At 34.0% G+C, this 22,744-nt stretch overlaps 1 protein-coding gene across 1 annotated transcript; it reads left to right on the top strand.

Moving 5' to 3' along the window:
- The first annotated feature begins 1,540 nt into the window (after positions 1-1,540).
- Positions 1,541-6,282, top strand: LOC121182319 (homeobox protein DBX1-B-like). Its single transcript, XM_041038759.1, has 4 exons — positions 1,541-1,910; positions 2,560-2,643; positions 5,458-5,660; positions 5,817-6,282. The coding sequence occupies exons 1-4, from the start codon at positions 1,541-1,543 to the stop codon at positions 6,138-6,140; spliced, it is 981 nt and encodes a 326-aa protein (XP_040894693.1). The 3' UTR covers positions 6,141-6,282.
- Positions 6,283-22,744: the final 16,462 nt, after the last annotated feature.

Below are 22,744 nucleotides of genomic sequence, written 5' to 3'. Positions count from 1 at the left end.
TAATTTCATTATCACATCCAACAAGATATTTACATAATGGCTGGTCTGGAGGCTCCTTTCAGCATCGACTGACAGGAGGCAAGAAACCAATGAGGGAACAGATGACGGTGGGCACGCTGCTGACGGTCGCTTCATGCTTAACGGGATCAGAAGAACCTCAAGGCTGAGGTCAGAGCTTGATGAGTGTACGCGCCTGGGTTTGACTTAGGGTCATCGCAGGCATTAGTTCAGCGAAGCAGTACATTACAGCAGACAGTCCGGATGCATCGGTGAAGCTCCGTGTGTGTGTGTGTGTGTGTGTGTGTGTGTGTGTGTGTGTGTGTGTGTGTGTGTGTGTGTGTGTGTGTGTGTGTGTGTGTTACAGACAGGTGGGTGGAGAAGCAGGCAGGTACAGGTGACAGCAGACGATCTGGCACTGATCAGAGAACAGGTACACGTAGAGTTAAGCTGATTAGGGAGTGAGGTGCAGGTGGGGACAGCTCAGGTGACTGCAGGTCAATGATGAGAGGTGAGAACAGGTGTGTGGATGGGCGGGGCAGTCAGGTGGAGAGAAACGGGAAGAGTCTCCGAAACCTCCCGCTTTTCCATGACTCGGTCCTCTGATCTGCACGCCTGAGAATCGAGATGCAGACACTTCGTGCCACAGAAGTGAGCTGTATCATCCAGTGACATCCAGGCAGGCAAAAACCACTGACGCGCTCTCTGACCATTCTTCTGTCGTCAGTATCCAGACCATGTGAAAACACTGAACGACTGTCAGCATGAGAAACTTTAGCGGCTGGACCCTGAAGTTGTCAGAGATGGTTAGTTTGTGGTGCAGGCAGAAATTTAAACTCCCCTCCCACCAAAGTGTTTCGGCTCTTTGGCACTGGTGACAACTGGTCAGTTCGAGAATAGTTTTTCAAGACTCGAGAGAATTAAAGACTTAAGACGGAGCACAATGTCCGAAAGTGAATGGACCGACCCTGCTCTCTGAGCACGGAGACATCAAAGTGGCTCCAGAGGAGGTCCTGGATATTTTCAGCATGAAAAAACAAAGTGGACAGACTGGACCTTTTATCATTGCTCTGCGTTTCTTGCTCTTAATAAGAAACTTTGACCAAACTGAATAAAGGGGCGAATCAGTGGCTTCCAGCTTTTATGTTCCTATCATTAATGTCGTGGTGAACATGCATCTTATTTTTCATTAGTGAGAGACTGACATTCTTCCATCACCTGCAGTGAGTCAAAGACTTAAAACAGATGAAACCAGTTGTTTTTGACTGAGGCCCAATCACAAATGAACCACAGAGCCGCTGACCAATCCCATCGCCTTGAACTTTCAAAGCGCTTCACGTTGAGAGATGGGCTGAGGGTTGAACTTGTGCGCGTTCACGTGTGTGTGTGTGCTTGTGCTTGAGTGTGTGAGTGTGTATAAAATCTGTCTAAGAGGGACACGGACACAGATGCTCAGACAGCACAGAGTGAGTGTAGTTTTTCCTGCAGACGTCTCAGAGAGAAGCAGCAGAAACACTGAGAAACTTTTCCTCTCCGGACAAACATGATGTTTCCCTGCAGCGCTCTGCCGCCTCCTCTCTACCCGGGCTTACTGCGTCCTCCTGCGGCTCTCTCCTCGCCCCTGACCCGGTCGCTCCGCTCAGGCTTCCTGGTTGAAGACCTCCTCAGATTAAGCCAGCCTGTCAATTACATACAGCGGACTTTCTCTTCCAGAAATCCCGGAGACATTCTCCCGCTCAGCCCGCGGCCGGGCGCTTCTCTCCGGACGTTGGGACCCAGCACTGAGCGGTCTGTGCCTCAGACCTCCGGCCAACAGACCCAAAGCAGCTCCGGGTCTCCGCAAACTGTCTGTCCGGACTCCGGCTACCTCAAGTTCGGCGTCAACGCGATACTGGCGCCGTCCACACGGAGCGGTGAGTACGATCGGAGTCTGGGATTTGTACTGCAGTGCTACAGCTGCTAATATGATAATAACAACAATATAATAATAATAATAATAACAATAATAATGACAACAGTTGTTATAATAATAATTATTATTGATACTAAAATTATCCTATTGATGATAATAATTTTGAATTATATCAGTTCCAGTGCACTTTTCCCCACTGAGTCCATCACTGCACAACAAACCATCACTCTGACTATTGTTGAAAAATTGCCATATAAAAAATAGTAACAGTATTTTTACTCAGTTTGAACCTTAAAACATGTTAGACCCGATAAACTAGTGACTGGTCAACAAACTGGTCAAAAAATATATACTAATTATACTTGAAATATCAGCAGCATGCTGAGGTGCATCAGATATAACTTTAAAATGTTGTTTTTAAAGTAATTATTTCTCCCTATATGCACAGTTATTACTATTTGTTATTAATATATTTATCCTAATGTTATAAGAAGATGTAATTGCTTAATGATATCATTTTGATACATTTCTGGTGTCTGTGGTGTTGATATATTTTTGTGTTCATGTAATTTGTCAGTCAGCACAGAAGTAAAGTCAGTTTTATTTATTTATTCGTTTGTTTGTTTGTTCCGCTTGCTTCTCTCCTCCAGTCCAGAGCTTTCAGACTAAGTCCTTCCCTCTGCCTTTCTTTGATGAAGGCCTCCATCCTTTCATCAGAGCTACCTATTTCACAGGTAGGTGGATTTGCCAGTTTAATTGGTGTTAGTAGTTTCTAATGTGAGAATACATGCATAGTTTTCACGTTGGCGTTCAACTCTTATCCACATCTGTTCAGAATAACATGCACAAACAGATGAAATCAGCACTTCTCTGCCACTTAGCGGGGTCACAGGTCAGCTGCGCTTCAGCTGAAAAACTGCTGAAAGGCAGTTTGATCAGTTTGCAGTGGCTTTACAGTTTGTTTTTGTTAAAAGAAAAATAACAGGAGAATTTGAGAGGAAATATACTGAGCCCCGGAGAGGCCACAGAGAGAGAGAGAGAGAGAGAGAGAGAGAGAGAAATGAAGGCCATGCTGTTTTACACCGAGCACTCAGAATGATATTGTATGAGATACAGTTTGTTCCCACGTCTTAATTCGTTCAAGATCAAGCATTTTACTCAACTTAGAGTTTTTTCAAAGTAAAAGCCCCACATTTGTGCCTTGAAAATCCTAAAAATCTCAGAATTGATATGGTAAAAAGGCCTGTTTTCAGTCTGTTTATTCCCTCACATTTTAGAGATGATTTCATTTATACTTTATACTTGTAGTATAAGTACTTTGTACTTATACTACAATTCATTATTTCCGTATGTGTATTCAGTTTATACTTGGTGTTAACACCAGATGTAGTCACATGTGTATCAGCTTTCTGTGTGCACACAAATCTCATACACACAAATTAATCAGAATGTGGAACGAATTGCAGTAAAACGTGGCCTTGATATGTATTTACTTATATTTTTTTCTCTCTACGGCCTCTCGAAGGCTCCATAGAATAAGATACACAAAACAAAAAAATTAAGTTTGTGTAAAAATAACAAAACAAAAACTCCTCATTCATTGGAATTTCATTTTTCATAGCGTCTAAAAAAAACAGTTGGTAATGGATATATATTAGATTATGTATTAGATTTCCAGTACATATTTTATATTTTTACTCTGATTAGTTTTCTTACCTCTATGGGCAAACTCTGAATTTCTTTTATTTATATATTACTTCATGAATTAGACGTATGTGATTCAGAATGTACTTTGATTAAAATGATAAATCAGTGTAATAATCCTTTTCTTTGTGGAAGTTAATCTGTGACTACAGTTACTCACACAGAGCTCACCTCTGTGGGAGAAAACATTAAACACAATGAAGCTGAGAAGACAAACACACTGTTCTGCCTGTTGGCCAGTTCAGCCCATAAAGGTCTGGATTTTACAGCCTCTCGTGTTGTATATGAAAACACATTATAGCAGCAGATGTAGATGGTGAGGGCTCAGTCGTCTGTTTAAAGACGTTGTCAGCCTTTTAGCATGGGAATACCCCGGACAGCCTGGAAACAGCTCTGCCAATTTGAAGGCCTATTTAGGAGATACACTGACTGCTGACATTAGCACCAGTTGTCCTAATCTACAAATTAGTCCAGTTTGTCACGCTTTAAATATATTAGTGCCGTTTGTCATGGTCTAAATGTGAGGCGGGTATCTTCCCAGCTCAGGAACCCAGCGCCTCTTCACACGCCGTCGTTTTCCCACCAAGCCCCTCTGCCTACCCACAAAGCTCCCAGCACCGTGACCAATAGGAGCCAAAACCACACACACACAGACACGAGCGCGCGCTCGCACACACACACACGTGCACACACAGACACAGGTTTGCATTAGAACTGTTGCTCACAGGATCAAATTCACAGGTTTGGCCCAGGATTTGATTTTATTTATTTTCCAACACAAGACCAGCACATTCATCACTTCTACAAAAGAAATTTAAAAAGTTTTTTCCTATATTCAAACATCTGGAGTAATAGTTACATGCAGGTGTAAGACACCGTGGACAGCTCTAAACTCTCTGTATCTTCTGAAGTGTTAGTGTTAGACTTTCTAACAGCTCTACATTATACTGACCTTTCTTTAATGGGCCTGTAATATACTGGCCTGTCGACGGCCTTTTCCACTCAATTCATTACAACACAATCACCTTTCTCTATCCATTTGCAGCCTATAACAATCCCCCTTCATGCTTCATTAGAGGCAGTGTGAGCCCAGCTTTGGAGAGCCCGTCTGATTAGCATAGGCTCTGTTTCCACTGCTGGACAAATTGGGCTTTTAAATATCACATTTCAGACAGATCAAGTAGAATATTATGGGCAGCATCAGGGAGCCTGTGTGCTGATGATGGAAGCAGGAAGGCCTTAGGCTTTTCAGAGAGCACGGACCAATAAGAATCAACCTGTAATCATAGTCCTCAAGATGCTAAAAAAAAAAAAACTCTGTACCGGAACATAAAGTTATAATTATCTGAACATGTATAAATATTAATATTTGTTAAATTGTAGAAACCACTGCAGGAGAATGTAAAGCCTGCAACAACATGACTCTGAATTGATATTATGCAACTAAAAATCACTGACACATCAGCTTTTAACTTCATAAAATCAAGTGAATCATACTAAATAAAGACAGAACGAGGCACATTTCAGTAGAAAAGCGCTGCTGCACTTAAAAGTTCCCTTTAACTGATGCTGTGATATGAAGACTCTTGCACACAGTAATTACTGAATCATCAGTATCAGTAAGAAGTCTGTCACTCTCTACAGATGATGCCTGTGACTGTCACTTTTGTGATATTGAGAAGTAAATGTCTAACCTGTTTAACATTTAGATCGTGTAACTATGAATTAAAAGCTCTTTAAATCAATGACCTTAAATATAACTAGTTTAAGCCGATGAACTGGGAGACCAGTGCCCGTTGGAGCTGCCTATTAAACCTCTGCTCTCTTGTGATTTGTCCCTCCAGCGTCCTCCTCTGTGATTCCTGTCCCAGGAACGTTTTCATGGCCCCTAGCGCCCAGAGGGAAGCCCAGAAGAGGCATGCTGCGGCGGGCTGTGTTCTCAGACCTCCAGAGGAAGGCCCTGGAAAGAACCTTCCAGAAGCAGAAATACATCAGTAAACCAGACAGGAAGAAACTTGCCAGTAAACTGGGCCTAAAAGACTCTCAGGTACACATGAGGACCATTTGATTTTGTTCAGTTTCATCGCTGTGCATTTAAAACCGGGCTTGTGGGATATTTCCTGTCCATTTTGTAGGTGTGTGTGTGAGTGAGATGAGGGGATCAGTGACACTGACATGTTGTTTTCTTCTGTGTCCTGTGAAGGTGAAGATCTGGTTTCAGAACCGCAGGATGAAATGGAGAAACTCCAAGGAGAGGGAGCTGCTGTCGACGGGCGGCTGTCGCCAGCAGACCCTCCCCACCAAAACCAACCCGCACCCGGACCTTACTGATGTCGGCAGCACCTACTGCCACAGGCCTGACAGGACTGCACCCACCGGTCAAGTACAGCTGGACAGTCAGGAGTCGCAGCTTCACCACCACCACCACCACCACCACCATCATCATCACAACCCATCGTCTCCGTCAGAGTCCAGCAAACAATCAGAGCTCTCAGAGTCGGACAGTGAAGAAATCACAGTTTCATAAGACACTGTCAGATTCAGGTCTGTGAAGCAAACAGGTTGACAGATAAAAAATAAAAAGTAATTAAAGAATCTGGTGAATGGAAGTAAACACCAGAAGTGCTTCATTCTGCTCCATACATAGCTGTATTTTCTCAGCCTTTCCTCCTCAGTGCCATATTTCTGTACAGTGTTGTTTGTATTGCATTTTTATGTAGTTCAGTATATCTATATACAGCAAACAAGGTATACTGAGCTGTTTTAGATTTAATATTTGTAGATTGAAATGTTTAAATGTTTAACTCTTTAATATACAAATTGTTCTTTCCATACATATTTGTATTCTTTATATTTTCTGAAATAAATCTTGAAAAGTCTCTTTTAGTGTTGACGTGAAGTGTCCGACCGATGTGAAACAGCTGGAACACAAAGGGGGAGTTGTAGGTTTCAGCAGTGAGGATCACTTCTGCCTTCAAAAAGCTGCAGTTCCTCGGCTGCCGCTGGGGGCTGGCTCCAGAAGTGAGCAATTCTCCCCTAACCCCCATGTTTAAATAGCCAACTTTACAGCCTAAAAAACATATTTACAACCTGGTACATTTTTTGTTTTTGGTATCTATTGATAGTTTCCACCACCATGAACACGGCACTGACAGTTAGCTGGGCTAGGTGGCTACATCCAGAGGACTCTGGCTAATGATGGCTGATCGAGACTTAATTGAAGCTTCGACACCTGATTCAAACAAATGATTCATTACCCGAGGCTTCAATGACACAATGCTCAAGTAGGACATCTAGTGGTCAATAACTTTAATGCCTTACTATACTATGACGTTTTTTATGACATTTTGAGGTCAAAAAATTTTTTGACTTTTTTTGAAGCCTTACTACAGTCAGACGTTTTTTATGACATTTTGAGGTCAAAAAAAATTTTGACTCTTTTTGGCCAATTTTGACGCCTTACTATAGTATGACGTTTTTTATGACATTTTGAGGTCAAATTTTTTTTCTCTTTTTTTGGCCGATTTTGACGCCTTACTATAGTATGACGTTTTTTATGACATTCTGAGGTCAAAAAAAGTTTTGACTTTTTTTGACCGATTTTGACGCCTTACTATAGTATGAAGTTTTTTATGGCATTCTGAGGTCAAAATTTTTTTTGACTTTTTTTGACAGATTTTGACGCCTTACTATACTAGGACGTTTTTTATGACATTTTGAGGTCAAATTTTTTTTTGACTTTTTTTGACAGATTTTGACGCCTTACTATACTATGACGTTTTTTATGACATTTTGAGGTCAAAATTTTTTTTGAATTTTTTTGGACGAAAAAAACGCCTTACTATACTATGACGTTTTTTATGACATTTTGAGGTCAAAAAAAATTTTGACTTTTTTTGACCGATTTTCACGCCTTAGTATACTATGATGTTTTTTATGACATTTTGAGGTCAAAAAAAATTTTGACTTTTTTTGACCGATTTTCACGCCTTACTATACTATGACGTTTTTTATGACATTTAGAGGTCAAAAAAAATTTTGACTTTTTTTGGACGAAAAAAACGCCTTACTATACTATGACGTTTTTTATGACATTTTGAGGTCAAAAAAATTTTTTACTTTTTTTGGCCGAAAAAAACGCCTTACTATACTATGACGTTTTTTATGATATTTTGAGGTCAAAAAAAATTTTGACTTTTTTTGGACGAAAAAAACGCCTTACTATACTATGACGTTTTTTATGACATTTTGAGGTCAAAAAAAATTTGACTTTTTTTGACCGATTTTGATGCCTTACTATACTATGACGTTTTTTATGACATTTTGAGGTCAAAAAAAATTTGGACTTTTTTTGGACGAAAAAAACGCCTTACTATACTATGACGTTTTTATGAGATTTTGAGGTCAAAAAAAATTTTGACTTTTTTTGGCCAAAAAAAATGCCTTACTATACTATGACGTTTTTATGACATTTTGAGGTCAAAAAAAATTTTGACTTTTTTTGACCGATTTTGACGCCTTACTATACTATGACGTTTTTTATGACATTTTGAAGTCAAAAGTTTTTTTGAATTTTTTTGGCCGAAAAAAACGCCTTACTATACTATGACGTTTTTTATGACATTTTGAGGTCAAAAAAAATTTTGACTTTTTTTGGCCGAAAAAAACGCCTTACTATACTATGACGTTTTTAATGACATTTTGAGGTCAAAATGTTTTTTGAATTTTTTTGGCCGAAAAAAACGCCTTACTATACTATGACGTTTTTTATGACATTTTGAGGTAAAAAAAAATTTGACTTTTTTTGACCGATTTTGACGCCTTACTATACTATGACGTTTTTTATGACATTTTGAGGTCAAAAAAAATTTTGACTTTTTTTGGACAAAAAAAATGCCTTACTATACTATGACGTTTTTTATGACATTTTGAGGTCAAAATTTTTTTTGAATTTTTTTGGACGAAAAAAACGGCTTACTATACTATGACGTTTTTTATGACATTTTGAGGTCAAAAAAAAGTTTGACTTTTTTTGACCGATTTTGACGCCTTACTATACTATGACGTTTTTTATGACATTTTGAGGTCAAAAAAAATTTTGACTTTTTTTGGACGAAAAAAACGCCTTACTATACTATGACGTTTTTTATGACATTTTGAGGTCAAAAAAAAAGTTTGACTTTTTTTGACCGATTTTGACGCCTTACTATACTATGACGTTTTTTATGACATTTTGAGGTCAAAAAAAAGTTTGACTTTTTTTGACCGATTTTGACGCCTTACTATACTATGACGTTTTTTATGACATTTTGAGGTCAAAAAAAATTTTGACTTTTTTTGGACGAAAAAAACGCCTTACTATACTATGACATTTTTATGAGATTTTGAGGTCAAAAAATTTTTTGACTTTTTTTGGCCAAAAAAAATGCCTTACTATACTATGACGTTTTTATGACATTTTGAGGTCAAAAAAAAATTTGACTTTTTTTGACCGATTTTGACGCCTTACTATACTATGACGTTTTTTATGACATTTTGAGGTCAAAAAAAATTTTGACTTTTTTTGGACGAAAAAAACACCTTACTATACTATGATGTTTTTTATGACATTTTGAGGTCAAAAAAAAGTTTGACGTTTTTTGACCGATTTTGACGCCTTACTATACTATGACGTTTTTTATGACATTTTGAGGTCAAAAGTTTTTTTGAATTTTTTTGGCCGAAAAAAACGCCTTACTATACTATGACGTTTTTTATGACATTTTGAGGTCAAAATTTTTTTTGAATTTTTTTGGCCGAAAAAAACGCCTTACTATACTATGACGTTTTTTATGACATTTTGAGGTCAAAAAAAATTTTGACTTTTTTTGACCGATTTTGACGCCTTACTATACTATGACGTTTTTATGACATTTTGAGGTCAAAAAAAATTTTGACTTTTTTTGACCGAAAAAAACGCCTTACTATACTATGACGTTTTTTATGACATTTTGAGGTCAAAAAAAATTTTGACTTTTTTTTACCGATTTTGACACCTTACTATACTTTGACGTTTTTTATGACATTTTGAGGTCAAAAAAAATTTTGACTTTTTTTGGCCGAAAAAAACGCCTTACTATACTATGACGTTTTTATGACATTTTGAGGTCAAAAAAAATTTTGACTTTTTTTGAACGATTTTGACGCCTTACTATACTATGACGTTTTTTATGACATTTTGAGGTCAAATTTTTTTTTGATTTTTTTGGACGAAAAAAACGGCTTACTATACTAGGACGTTTTTTATGACATTTTGAGGTCAAAATTTTTTTTGAATTTTTTTGGACGAAAAAAACGCCTTACTATACTATGACGTTTTTTATGACATTTTGAGGTCAAAAAAAAGTTTGACTTTTTTTGACCGATTTTGACGCCTTACTATACTATGACGTTTTATATGACATTTTGAGGTCAAAAGTTTTTTTGAATTTTTTTGGCCGAAAAAAACGCCTTACTATACTATGACGTTTTTTATGACATTTTGAGGTCAAAAAAAATTTTGACTTTTTTTGACCGATTTTGACGCCTTACTATACTATGACGTTTTTTATGACATTTTGAGGTCAAAAAATTTTTTGACTTTTGTTGGCGGAAAAAAAGGCCTTACTATACTATGACGTTTTTTATGACATTTTGAGGTCAAAAATTTTTTTGACTTTTTCCGGCCGATTTTGATGCCTTACTATACTATGACGTTTTTTATGACATTTTGAGGTCAACAAAAAGTTTGACTTTTTTTGACCGATTTTTACGCCTTACTATACTATGACGTTTTTTATGACATTTTGAGGTCAAAATTTTTTTTGAATTTTTTTGGACGAAAAAACAGCTTACTATACTATGACGTTTTTTATGACATTTTGAGGTCAAAAAAAATTTTGACTTTTTTTGGCCGAAAAAAACGCCTTACTATACTATGACGTTTTTTATGACATTTTGAGGTCAAAAAAAATTTTGACTTTTTTTGACCGATTTTCACGCCTTACTATACTATGATGTTTTTTATGACATTTTGAGGTCAAAAAAAAGTGTGACTTTTTTTGACCGATTTTGACGGCTTACTATACTATGACGTTTTTTATGACATTTTGAGGTCAAAAGTTTTTTTGAATTTTTTTGGCCGAAAAAAAACGCCTTACTATACTATGACGTTTTTTATGACATTTTGAGGTCAAAAAAAATTTTGACTTTTTTTGGCCGAAAAAAACGCCTTACTATACTATGACGTTTTTTATGACATTTTGAGGTCAAAAAAAATTTTGACTTTTTTTGACCGATTTTCACGCCTTACTATACTATGACGTTTTTTATGACATTTTGAGGTCAAAAAAATTTTTGACTTTTTTTGGACGAAAAAAACGCCTTACTATACTATGATGTTTTTTATGACATTTTGAGGTCAAAATTTTTTTTGAATTTTTTTGGACGAAAAAAACGCCTTACTATACTATGACGTTTTTTATGACATTTTGAGGTCAAAAAAAATTTTGACTTTTTTTGACCGATTTTCACGCCTTACTATACTATGACGTTTTTTATGACATTTTGAGGTCAAAAAAAATTTTGACTTTTTTTGACCGATTTTCACGCCTTACTATACTATGACGTTTTTTATGACATTTTGAGGTCAAAAAATTTTTTGACTTTTTTTGGACGAAAAAAACGCCTCACTATACTATGACGTTTTTTATGACATTTTGAGATCAAAAAAAATTTTGACTTTTTTTGACCGAAAAAAACGGCTTACTATACTATGACGTTTTTTATGACATTTTGAGGTCAAAAAATTTTTTTACTTTTTTTGGCCGAAAAAAACGCCTTACTATACTATGACGTTTTTTATGACATTTTGAGGTAAAAAAAAATTTGACTTTTTTTGACCGATTTTCACGCCTTACTATACTATGACGTTTTTTATGACATTTTGAGGTCAAAAAAAATTTTGACTTTTTTTGACCGATTTTCACGCCTTACTATACTATGATGTTTTTGATGACATTTTGAGGTCAAAAAAATTTTTGACTTTTTTTGGACGAAAAAAACGCCTTACTATACTATGACGTTTTTTATGACATTTTGAGATCAAAAAAAATTTTGACTTTTTTTGACCGAAAAAAACGGCTTACTATACTATGACGTTTTTTATGACATTTTGAGGTAAAAAAAAATTTGACTTTTTTTGACCGATTTTCACGCCTTACTATACTATGACGTTTTTTATGACATTTTGAGGTCAAAAAAAATTTTGACTTTTTTTGACCGATTTTCACGCCTTACTATACTATGATGTTTTTTATGACATTTTGAGGTCAAAAAAAAGTGTGACTTTTTTTGAGCGATTTTGACGCCTTACTATACTATGACGTTTTTTATGACATTTTGAGGTCAAAAAAAATTTTGACTTCTTTTGGCCGAAAAAAACGCCTTACTATACTATGACGTTTTTTATGACATTTTGAGGTCAAAAAAAATTTTGACTTTTTTTGACCGATTTTCACGCCTTACTATACTATGACGTTTTTTATGACATTTTGAGGTCAAAATTTTTTTTGAATTTTTTTAACGGAAAAAAACGCCTTACTATACTATGACGTTTTTTATGACATTTTGAGGTCAAAATTTTTTTTGAATTTTTTTAACGGAAAAAAACGCCTTACTATACTATGACGTTTTTTATGACATTTTGAGGTCAAAAAAAATTTTGACTTTTTTTGAGCGATTTTGACGCCTTACTATACTATGACGTTTTTTATGACATTTTGAGGTCAAAATTTTTTTTGAATTTTTTTGACCGATTTTCACGCCTTACTATACTATGATGTTTTTTATGACATTTTGAGGTCAAAAAAAAGTGTGACTTTTTTTGACCGATTTTGACGGCTTACTATACTATGACGTTTTCTATGACATTTTGAGGTCAAAAGTTTTTTTGAATTTTTTTGGCCGAAAAAAACGCCTTACTATACTATGACGTTTTTTATGACATTTTGAGGTCAAAAAAAATTTTGACTTTTTTTGGCCGAAAAAAACGCCTTACTATACTATGACGTTTTTTATGACATTTTGAGGTCAAAAAAAATTTTGACTTTTTTTGACCGATTTTCACGCCTTACTATACTATGACGTTTTTTATGACATTTTGAGGTCAAAAAAATTTTTGACTTTTTTTGGACGAAAAAAACGCCTTACTATACTATGACGTTTTTATGACATTTTGAGGTCAAAAAAAATTTTTACTTTTTTTGACCGAAAAAAACGCATTACTATACTATGACGTTTTTTATGACATTTTGAGGTCAAAAAAAAATTTGACGTTTTTTGACCAATTTTCACGCCTTACTATACTATGACGTTTTTTATGACATTTTGAGGTCAAAAAAAATTTTGACTTTTTTTGGCCGAAAAAAACGCCTTACTATACTATGATGTTTTTTATGACATTTTGAGGTCAAAATTTTTTTTGAATTTTTTTGACCGATTTTCACGCCTTACTATACTATGACGTTTTTATGACATTTTGAGGTCAAAAAAAATTTTGACTTTTTTTGACCGAAAAAAACGCCTTACTATACTATGACGTTTTTTATGACATTTTGAGGTCAAAAAAAATTTTGACTTTTTTTGAGCGATTTTGACGCCTTACTATACTATGATGTTTTTTATGACATTTTGAGGTCAAAAAAAATTTTGACTTTTTTTGACAGATTTTGACGCCTTACTATACTATGACGTTTTTTATGACATTTTGAGGTCAAAAAAAATTTTGACTTTTTATGGCAGAAAAAAACGCCTTACTATACTATGACGTTTTTTATGACATTTTGAGGGCAAAAAAAATTTTGACTTTTTTTGACCGATTTTCACGCCTTACTATACTATGACGTTTTTTATGACATTTTGAGGTAAAAAAAAATTTTGACTTTTTTTGGCCGAAAAAAACGCCTTACTATACTATGACGTTTTTTATGACATTTTGAGGTCAAAAAAAATTTTGACTTTTTTTGGCAGAAAAAAACGCCTTACTATACTATGACGTTTTTTATGACATTTTGAGGTCAAAAAAAATTTTGACTTTTTTTGGCCGAAAAAAACACCTTACTATACTATGACGTTTTTATGACATTTTGAGGTCAAAAAAAATTTTTGACTTTTTTTGACCGATTTTGACGCCTTACTATACTATGACGTTTTTTATGACATTTTGAGGTCAAAAAAAATTTTGACTTTTTTTGACCGATTTTCACGCCTTACTATACTATGACGTTTTTTATGACATTTTGAGGTCAAAAATTTTTTTTACTTTTTTTGGCCGAAAAAAACGCCTTACTATACTATGACGTTTTTTATGACATTTTGAGGTAAAAAAAAATTTGACTTTTTTTGACCGATTTTCACGCCTTACTATACTATGACGTTTTTTATGACATTTTGAGGTCAAAAAAAATTTTGACTTTTTTTGACCGATTTTCACGCCTTACTATACTATGATGTTTTTGATGACATTTTGAGGTCAAAAAAATTTTTGACTTTTTTTGGACGAAAAAAACGCCTTACTATACTATGACGTTTTTTATGACATTTTGAGATCAAAAAAAATTTTGACTTTTTTTGACCGAAAAAAACGGCTTACTATACTATGACGTTTTTTATGACATTTTGAGGTAAAAAAAAATTTGACTTTTTTTGACCGATTTTCACGCCTTACTATACTATGATGTTTTTTATGACATTTTGAGGTCAAAAAAAAGTGTGACTTTTTTTGACCGATTTTGACGCCTTACTATACTATGACGTTTTTTATGACATTTTGAGGTCAAAAAAATTTTTGACTTCTTTTGGCCGAAAAAAACGCCTTACTATACTATGACGTTTTTTATGACATTTTGAGGTCAAAAAAAATTTTGACTTTTTTTGACCGATTTTCACGCCTTACTATACTATGACGTTTTTTATGACATTTTGAGGTCAAAAAAAATTTTGACTTTTTTTGGACGAAAAAAACGCCTTACTATACTATGACGTTTTTATGACATTTTGAGGTCAAAAAAAATTTTGACTTTTTTTGACCGAAAAAAACGCCTTACTATACTATGACGTTTTTTATGACATTTTGAGGTCAAAAAAAAATTTGACGTTTTTTGACCGATTTTCACGCCTTACTATACTATGACGTTTTTTATGACATTTTGAGGTCAAAATTTTTTTTGAATTTTTTTGGCCGAAAAAAACGCCTTACTATACTATGACGTTTTTTATGACATTTTGAGGTCAAAAAAAATTTTGACTTTTTTTGAGCGATTTTGACGCCTTACTATACTATGACGTTTTTTATGACATTTTGAGGTCAAAAAAAATTTTGACTTTTTTTGACCGAAAAAAACGCCTTACTATACTATGACGTTTTTTATGACATTTTGAGGTCAAAAAAAATTTTGACTTTTTTTGACCGAAAAAAACGCCTTACTATACTATGACGTTTTTTATGACATTTTGAGGTCAAAAAAATTTTTGACTTTTTTTAACGGAAAAAAACGCCTTACTATACTATGACGTTTTTTATGACATTTTGAGGTCAAAAAAAATTTTGACTTTTTTTGACCGATTTTGACGCCTTACTATACTATGACGTTTTTTATGACATTTTGAGGTCAAAAAAATTTTTGCCTTTTTTTGGCGGAAAAAAACGCCTTACTATACTATGACGTTTTTTATGACATTTTGAGGTCAAAATTTTTTTTGAATTTTTTTGGACGAAAAAACAGCTTAATATACTATGACGTTTTTTATGACATTTTGAGGTCAAAAAAAATTTTGACTTTTTTTGGCCGAAAAAAACGCCTTACTATACTATGACGTTTTTTATGACATTTTGAGGTCAAAAAAAATTTTGACTTTTTTTGACCGATTTTCACGCCTTACTATACTATGATGTTTTTTATGACATTTTGAGGTAAAAAAAAATTTTGACTTTTTTTGGCCGAAAAAAACGCCTTACTATACTATGACGTTTTTTATGACATTTTGAGGTCAAAATTTTTTTTGAATTTTTTTGGCCGAAAAAAAACGCCTTACTATACTATGACGTTTTTTATGACATTTTGAGGGCAAAAAAATTTTTGACTTTTTTTGACCGATTTTCACGCCTTACTATACTATGACGTTTTTTATGACATTTTGAGGTAAAAAAAAATTTTGACTTTTTTTGGCCGAAAAAAACGCCTTACTATACTATGACGTTTTTTATGACATTTTGAGGTCAAAAAAAATTTTGACTTTTTTTGGCAGAAAAAAACGCCTTACTATACTATGACGTTTTTTATGACATTTTGAGGTCAAAAAAAATTTTGACTTTTTTTGGCCGAAAAAAACACCTTACTATACTATGACGTTTTTATGACATTTTGAGGTCAAAAAAAATTTTTTGACTTTTTTTGGCCAAAAAAAAAACCTTACTATACTATGACGTTTTTATGACATTTTGAGGTCAAAAAAAATTTTGACTTTTTTTGACCGATTTTGACGCCTTACTATACTATGACGTTTTTATGACATTTTGAGGTCAAATTTTTTTTTGAATTTTTTTGGCCGAAAAAAACGGCTTACTATACTATGACGTTTTTTATGACATTTTGAGGTCAAAATTTTTTTTGAATTTTTTTGGATGAAAAAAACGGCTTACTATACTATGACGTTTTTTATGACATTTTGAGGTAAAAAAAAATTTTGACTTTTTTTGGACGAAAAAAACGCCTTACTATACTATGACGTTTTTATGACATTTTGAGGTCAAAAAAAATTTTGACTTTTTTTGACCGATTTTCGCGCCTTACTATACTATGACGTTTTTTATGACATTTTGAGGTCAAAAAAAATTTTGACTTTTTTTGGCCGAAAAAAACGCCTTACTATACTATGACGTTTTTTATGACATTTTGAGGTCAAAATTTTTTTTGAATTTTTTTGGACGAAAAAAATGGCTTACTATACTATGACGTTTTTTATGACATTTTGAGGTCAAAAAAAATTTGACTTTTTTTGACCGATTTTCACGCCTTACTATACTATGACGTTTTTTATGACATTTTGAGGTCAAAAAAAATTTTGACTTTTTTTGACCGATTTTCACGCCTTACTATACTATGACGTTTTTTATGACATTTTGAGGTCAAAAAAATTTTTGACTTTTTTTGGACGAAAAAAACGCCTCACTATACTATGACGTTTTTTATGACATTTTGAGATCAAAAAAAATTTTGACTTTTTTTGACCGAAAAAAACGGCTTACTATACTATGACGTTTTTTATGACATTTTGAGGTCAAAAATTTTTTTTACTTTTTTTGGCCGAAAAAAACGCCTTACTATACTATGACGTTTTTTATGACATTTTGAGGTCAAAAAAAATTTTGACTTTTTTTGACCGATTTTGACGCCTTACTATACTATGACGTTTTTTATGACATTTTGAGGTCAAAAAAAATTTTGACTTTTTTTGGCCGAAAAAAACGCCTTACTATACTATGACGTTTTTTATGACATTTTGAGGTCAAAAAAATTTTTGACTTTTTTTGACCGATTTTCACGCCTTACTATACTATGACGTTTTTTATGACATTTTGAGGTCAAAAAAATTTTTGACTTTTTTTGGACGAAAAAAACGCCTTACTATACTATGACGTTTTTTATGACATTTTGAGGTAAAAAGTTTTTTTGAATTTTTTTGGCCGAAAAAAACGCCTTACTATACTATGACGTTTTTTATGACATTTTGAGGTCAAAAAAATTTTTGACTTTTTTTGACCGATTTTGACGCCTTACTATACTATGACGTTTTTATGACATTTTGAGGTCAAAAAAAATTTTGAATTTTTTTGACCGAAAAAAACGCCTTACTATACTATGACGTTTTTTATGACATTTTGAGGTCAAAATTTTTTTTGAATTTTTTTGGACGAAAAAAACGGCTTACTATACTATGACGTTTTTTATGACATTTTGAGGTCAAATTTTTTTTTGAATTTTTTTGGACGAAAAAAACGGCTTACTATACTATGACGTTTTTTATGACATTTTGAGGTCAAATTTTTTTTTGAATTTTTTTGGACGAAAAAAACGGCTTACTATACTATGACGTTTTTTATGACATTTTGAGGTAAAAAAAAATTTTGACTTTTTTTGGCCGAAAAAAACGCCTTACTATACTATGACGTTTTTATGACATTTTGAGGTCAAAAAAAATTTTGACTTTTTTTGACCGATTTTCGCGCCTTACTATACTATGACGTTTTTTATGACATTTTGAGGTCAAAAAAAATTTTGACTTTTTTTGGCCGAAAAAAACGCCTTACTATACTATGACGTTTTTTATGACATTTTGAGGTCAAAATTTTTTTTGAATTTTTTTGGACGAAAAAAATGGCTTACTATACTATGACGTTTTTTATGACATTTTGAGGTCAAAAAAAATTTGACTTTTTTTGACCGATTTTCACGCCTTACTATACTATGACGTTTTTTATGACATTTTGAGGTCAAAAAAAATTTTGACTTTTTTTGACCGATTTTCACGCCTTACTATACTATGACGTTTTTTATGACATTTTGAGGTCAAAAAAATTTTTGACTTTTTTTGGACGAAAAAAACGCCTCACTATACTATGACGTTTTTTATGACATTTTGAGATCAAAAAAAATTTTGACTTTTTTTGACCGAAAAAAACGGCTTACTATACTATGACGTTTTTTATGACATTTTGAGGTAAAAAGTTTTTTTGAATTTTTTTGGCCGAAAAAAACGCCTTACTATACTATGACGTTTTTTATGACATTTTGAGGTCAAAAAAATTTTTGACTTTTTTTGACCGATTTTGACGCCTTACTATACATGACGTTTTTATGACATTTTGAGGTCAAAAAAAATTTTGAATTTTTTTGACCGAAAAAAACGCCTTACTATACTATGACGTTTTTTATGACATTTTGAGGTCAAAAAAAATTTTGACTTTTTTTTTTACCGATTTTGACGCCTTACTATACTATGACGTTTTTTATGACATTTTGAGGTCAAAAAAAATTTTGAATTTTTTTGGCCGAAAAAAACGCCTTACTATACTATGACGTTTTTTATGACATTTTGAGGTCAAAAAATTTTTTGACTTTTTTTGACCGATTTTGACGCCTTACTATACTATGACGTTTTTATGACATTTTGAGGTCAAAAAAAATTTTGACTTTTTTGGCCGAAAAAAACGCCTTACTATACTATGACGTTTTTTATGACATTTTGAGGTCAAAATTTTTTTTGAATTTTTTTGGCCGAAAAAAACGGCTTATTATACTATGACGTTTTTTATGACATTTTGAGGTCAAAAAAATTTTGACTTTTTTTGACCGATTTTGACGCCTTACTATACTATGACGTTTTTTATGACATTTTGAGGTCAAAAAAATTTTTGACTTTTTTTGGCGGAAAAAAACGCCTTACTATACTATGACGTTTTTTTATGACATTTTGAGGTCAAAAAATTTTTTGACTTTTTTTGACCGATTTTGACGCCTTACTATACTATGACGTTTTTTATGACATTTTGAGGTCCAAAAAAATTTTGACTTTTTTTGACCGAAAAAAACGGCTTACTATACTATGGCGTTTTTTATGACATTTTGAGTTCAAAAAAAAATTTGACGTTTTTTGACCGATTTTCACGCCTTACTATACTATGACGTTTTTTATGACATTTTGAGGACAAAAAAAATTTTGACTTTTTTTGTCCGAAAAAAACGCCTTACTATACTATGACGTTTTTTATGACATTTTGAGGTCAAAATTTTTTTTGACTTTTTTTGGCCGAAAAAAACACCTTACTATACTATGACGTTTTTTATGACATTTTGAGGTCAAAAAAAATTTTGACTTTTTTTGACCGATTTTGACGCCTTACTATACTATGACGTTTTTATGACATTTTGAGGTCCAAAAAAATTTTGACTTTTTTTGACCGAAAAAAACGCCTTACTATACTATGACGTTTTTTATGACATTTTGAGGTCAAGATTTTTTTTAAATTTTTTTGGACGAAAAAAACAGCTTACTATACTATGACGTTTTTTATGACATTTTGAGGTCAAAAAATTTTTTGACTTTTTTTGGCCGATTTTGACACCTTACTATACTATGACGTTTTTTATGACATTTTGAGGTCAAAAAAAATTTTGACTTTTTTTGACCGAAAAAAACGCCTTACTATACTATGACGTTTTTTATGACATTTTGAGGTCAAAAAAAATTTTGACTTTTTTTGGACGAAAAAAACGGCTTACTATACTATGACGTTTTTTATGACATTTTGAGGTCAAAAAAAATTATGACTTTTTTTGGACGAAAAAAACGCCTTACTATACTATGACGTTTTTTATGACATTTTGAGGTAAAAAAAAATTATGACTTTTTTTGGACGAAAAAAACGCCTTACTATACTATGACGTTTTTTATGACATTTTGAGGTCAAAAAAAATTTTGACTTTTTTTGACCGAAAAAAACGCCTTACTATACTATGACGTTTTTTATGACATTTTGAGGTCAAAAAAAATTTTGACTTTTTTTGACCGATTTTGACGCCTTACTATACTATGACGTTTTTTATGACATTTTGAGGTCAAAATTTTTTTTGACTTTTTTTGGCCGAAAAAAACACCTTACTATACTATGACGTTTTTTATGACATTTTGAGGTCAAAAAAATTTTTGACTTTTTCCGGCCGATTTTGACGCCTTACTATACTATGACGTTTTTTATGACATTTTGAGGTCAACAAAAAGTTTGACTTTTTTTGACCGATTTTGACGCCTTACTATACTATGACGTTTTTTATGACATTTTGAGGTCAAAAATTTTTTTGACTTTTTTTGGCCGATTTTGACGCCTTACTGTACTATGACTTTTTTTGTCATATTTTGAAGCCTTACTATACTATGACGATTTTTATGACATTTTGAGGTCTAACTAAAATATGACTTTTTTGACCCTTTTTTTAAGCCTTATGGCTAGTAATGGCTGATCGAGTTTTAGTTGAAGTTTCGAACCACCTGCTTCAAATGTCACTCAAGAGCTTCAAATGTCAGTACCCACATGACTAAAGCACACCTTGGCACAGTTAAAAGAGATACAACTGCTTCATGAGCTACCGTGCATGTGTCGGAGCCTCGGGTGTCAGAGGACCATCACTAGATGTAGGTAAGACATGTGACTGAGGTAAGCATCTTGACATGCATCAAGAGTGAGTCATTGACAGTTGTGGCGGAGAAAATCCGGTAATTTTTTAAAATAAAACATTGTTTAGAATCAGATAATAAATAAAACGGAAATAATGTAAGTTATGTATTCTTTCTGTGCGGCCCGGTACCAATTGACCCACGGACTGGTGCCGGTCTCCAGCCCAGAGGTTGGGGAGCACTGGTCTAACCTACGCTGTTAGGACTTTATACTTAACGATAGAAGCTGCTCTTTGCTCTGATTCTTCACCCACTCGTGTTGTTTGGTGACTTGAACAAGAAACAGCGTGAAATGTGCAGGTTATTACCAACATCTACGACTCAAGGGAGGGGAGAAGTCACAGGAGTGGACCGTCCAGGAGCTGTTTTTTGTGGACATCTACATGCGCAGTGATGAGGCTTCTGTGAAAGGTGTCACACAGGAAAGAGCCGAGTTCCCACCTGTCAGCTCTTTTATCTGGTAATTCAGTTGTCAAAATAAAACGTCTCAACTTGAAAATAACGTCCGTAATCTGAACAGACGCAACTGATGAAGTGCAATACCACCTTCAACCAACGGTCATTAAACCTCTTAATTAAAATTACACTGAAACACTATATGGCCAAAAGTATGTGGATATTTGGCGTTGTCCAGGAGTGTATTTTGCCACTGTGAAACACCTGGTGGGACAAAGGCAAAGTGGTGTTAGCTGAAAACTCATTTCTGTCATTTCTTCATCTGTTTAATTGAAAAACAAGACTGGGATTCAAAGTTATATAATAATAATAAAGAATAAAGACATTAACAGACATTTCTTTGATTCTGAACAGTCCTTCCTGTTGCCTGCAGGTTTGTTGGGGTCAGGGGTCAGATGTCTCCAAGGTCCTCAACCATAGCTCCAGGGAGCTAAACTCCCACTAAAATTCAAGATGGTGCAGCTAAAATGCCCATGGTTTGGTCACAAAACCGACTCCCCGAAACCAATGGGTGACATCACGGGTGCTACGTCCATGTCTTTTACAGTCTATGCTGCAACATTAGAGTCAAGTTTCAGTTGTAAAGACAGTCACCTCATGTCCTGTCAGCGTTAACTGTAACACTATATACTGCGGCATGGACTGGTGTGTCCCTCAGGTTGAGGGACACACCGGTGTTACCCCACTGCTGTGTCCTCAGAAGTTTCAAGCTGCACCTGTGGTTTCTGCCACCAGAGGTCGCTGCCTCTGAGCTTCACTGCACATTGCAGATTAAGCTCAAAACAGTTAAAATATCCAACAGCTTCAGAAAGTACTCAGAGCCCTTTCTGCACACTTTATTGTGTTGTTTTCAGTCTCTGGGTTACCTCCCAGACCAAGACCCCTGTTGCCCAGTTACTCAGTTTGGCTCTACAGTCAGCTCTAGGAAGAGTCTTGGTTCCAAACTTCATCAGTTTCACAACTGAGGCCCCTGTTCTCCTGGGAACACAGTGTAGATTGATGGGAAACAAATGGCAATTGTATCCATTTATAATTAAATCTACGACACAGTAAAGTAAAAAGTGAAGAGGTCTGGATACTGTCTGAAGCCACTGTACATACTGATTTCTACTGAACATAAGTTTTTTAATTTCCTAGTTTCACATTTTCTGGTCTGATGAAGGCAACATTATCGTTAAGTGTCGACTTCTGTAAAAACATTTTAAAAGGTGTCACATCTGCCTCACTCTATTTTTGACCCCAGAAAGAGGCCTATTGATTATCTGACAAGTTGAAAAGGTCAGATGCATATGGATATATTGCATCTGACCACAGAAGCAGCTAAAACATATTGCTGTTTTCAAAGCAAGTAACGAGAACAAAAGA

This window comes from Toxotes jaculatrix, chromosome 5, assembly GCF_017976425.1.
Source record: "Toxotes jaculatrix isolate fToxJac2 chromosome 5, fToxJac2.pri, whole genome shotgun sequence".
Classification (NCBI taxonomy): Eukaryota; Metazoa; Chordata; class Actinopteri; family Toxotidae; genus Toxotes; species Toxotes jaculatrix.
This window is presented reverse-complemented; position numbering and strand designations above follow the sequence as displayed.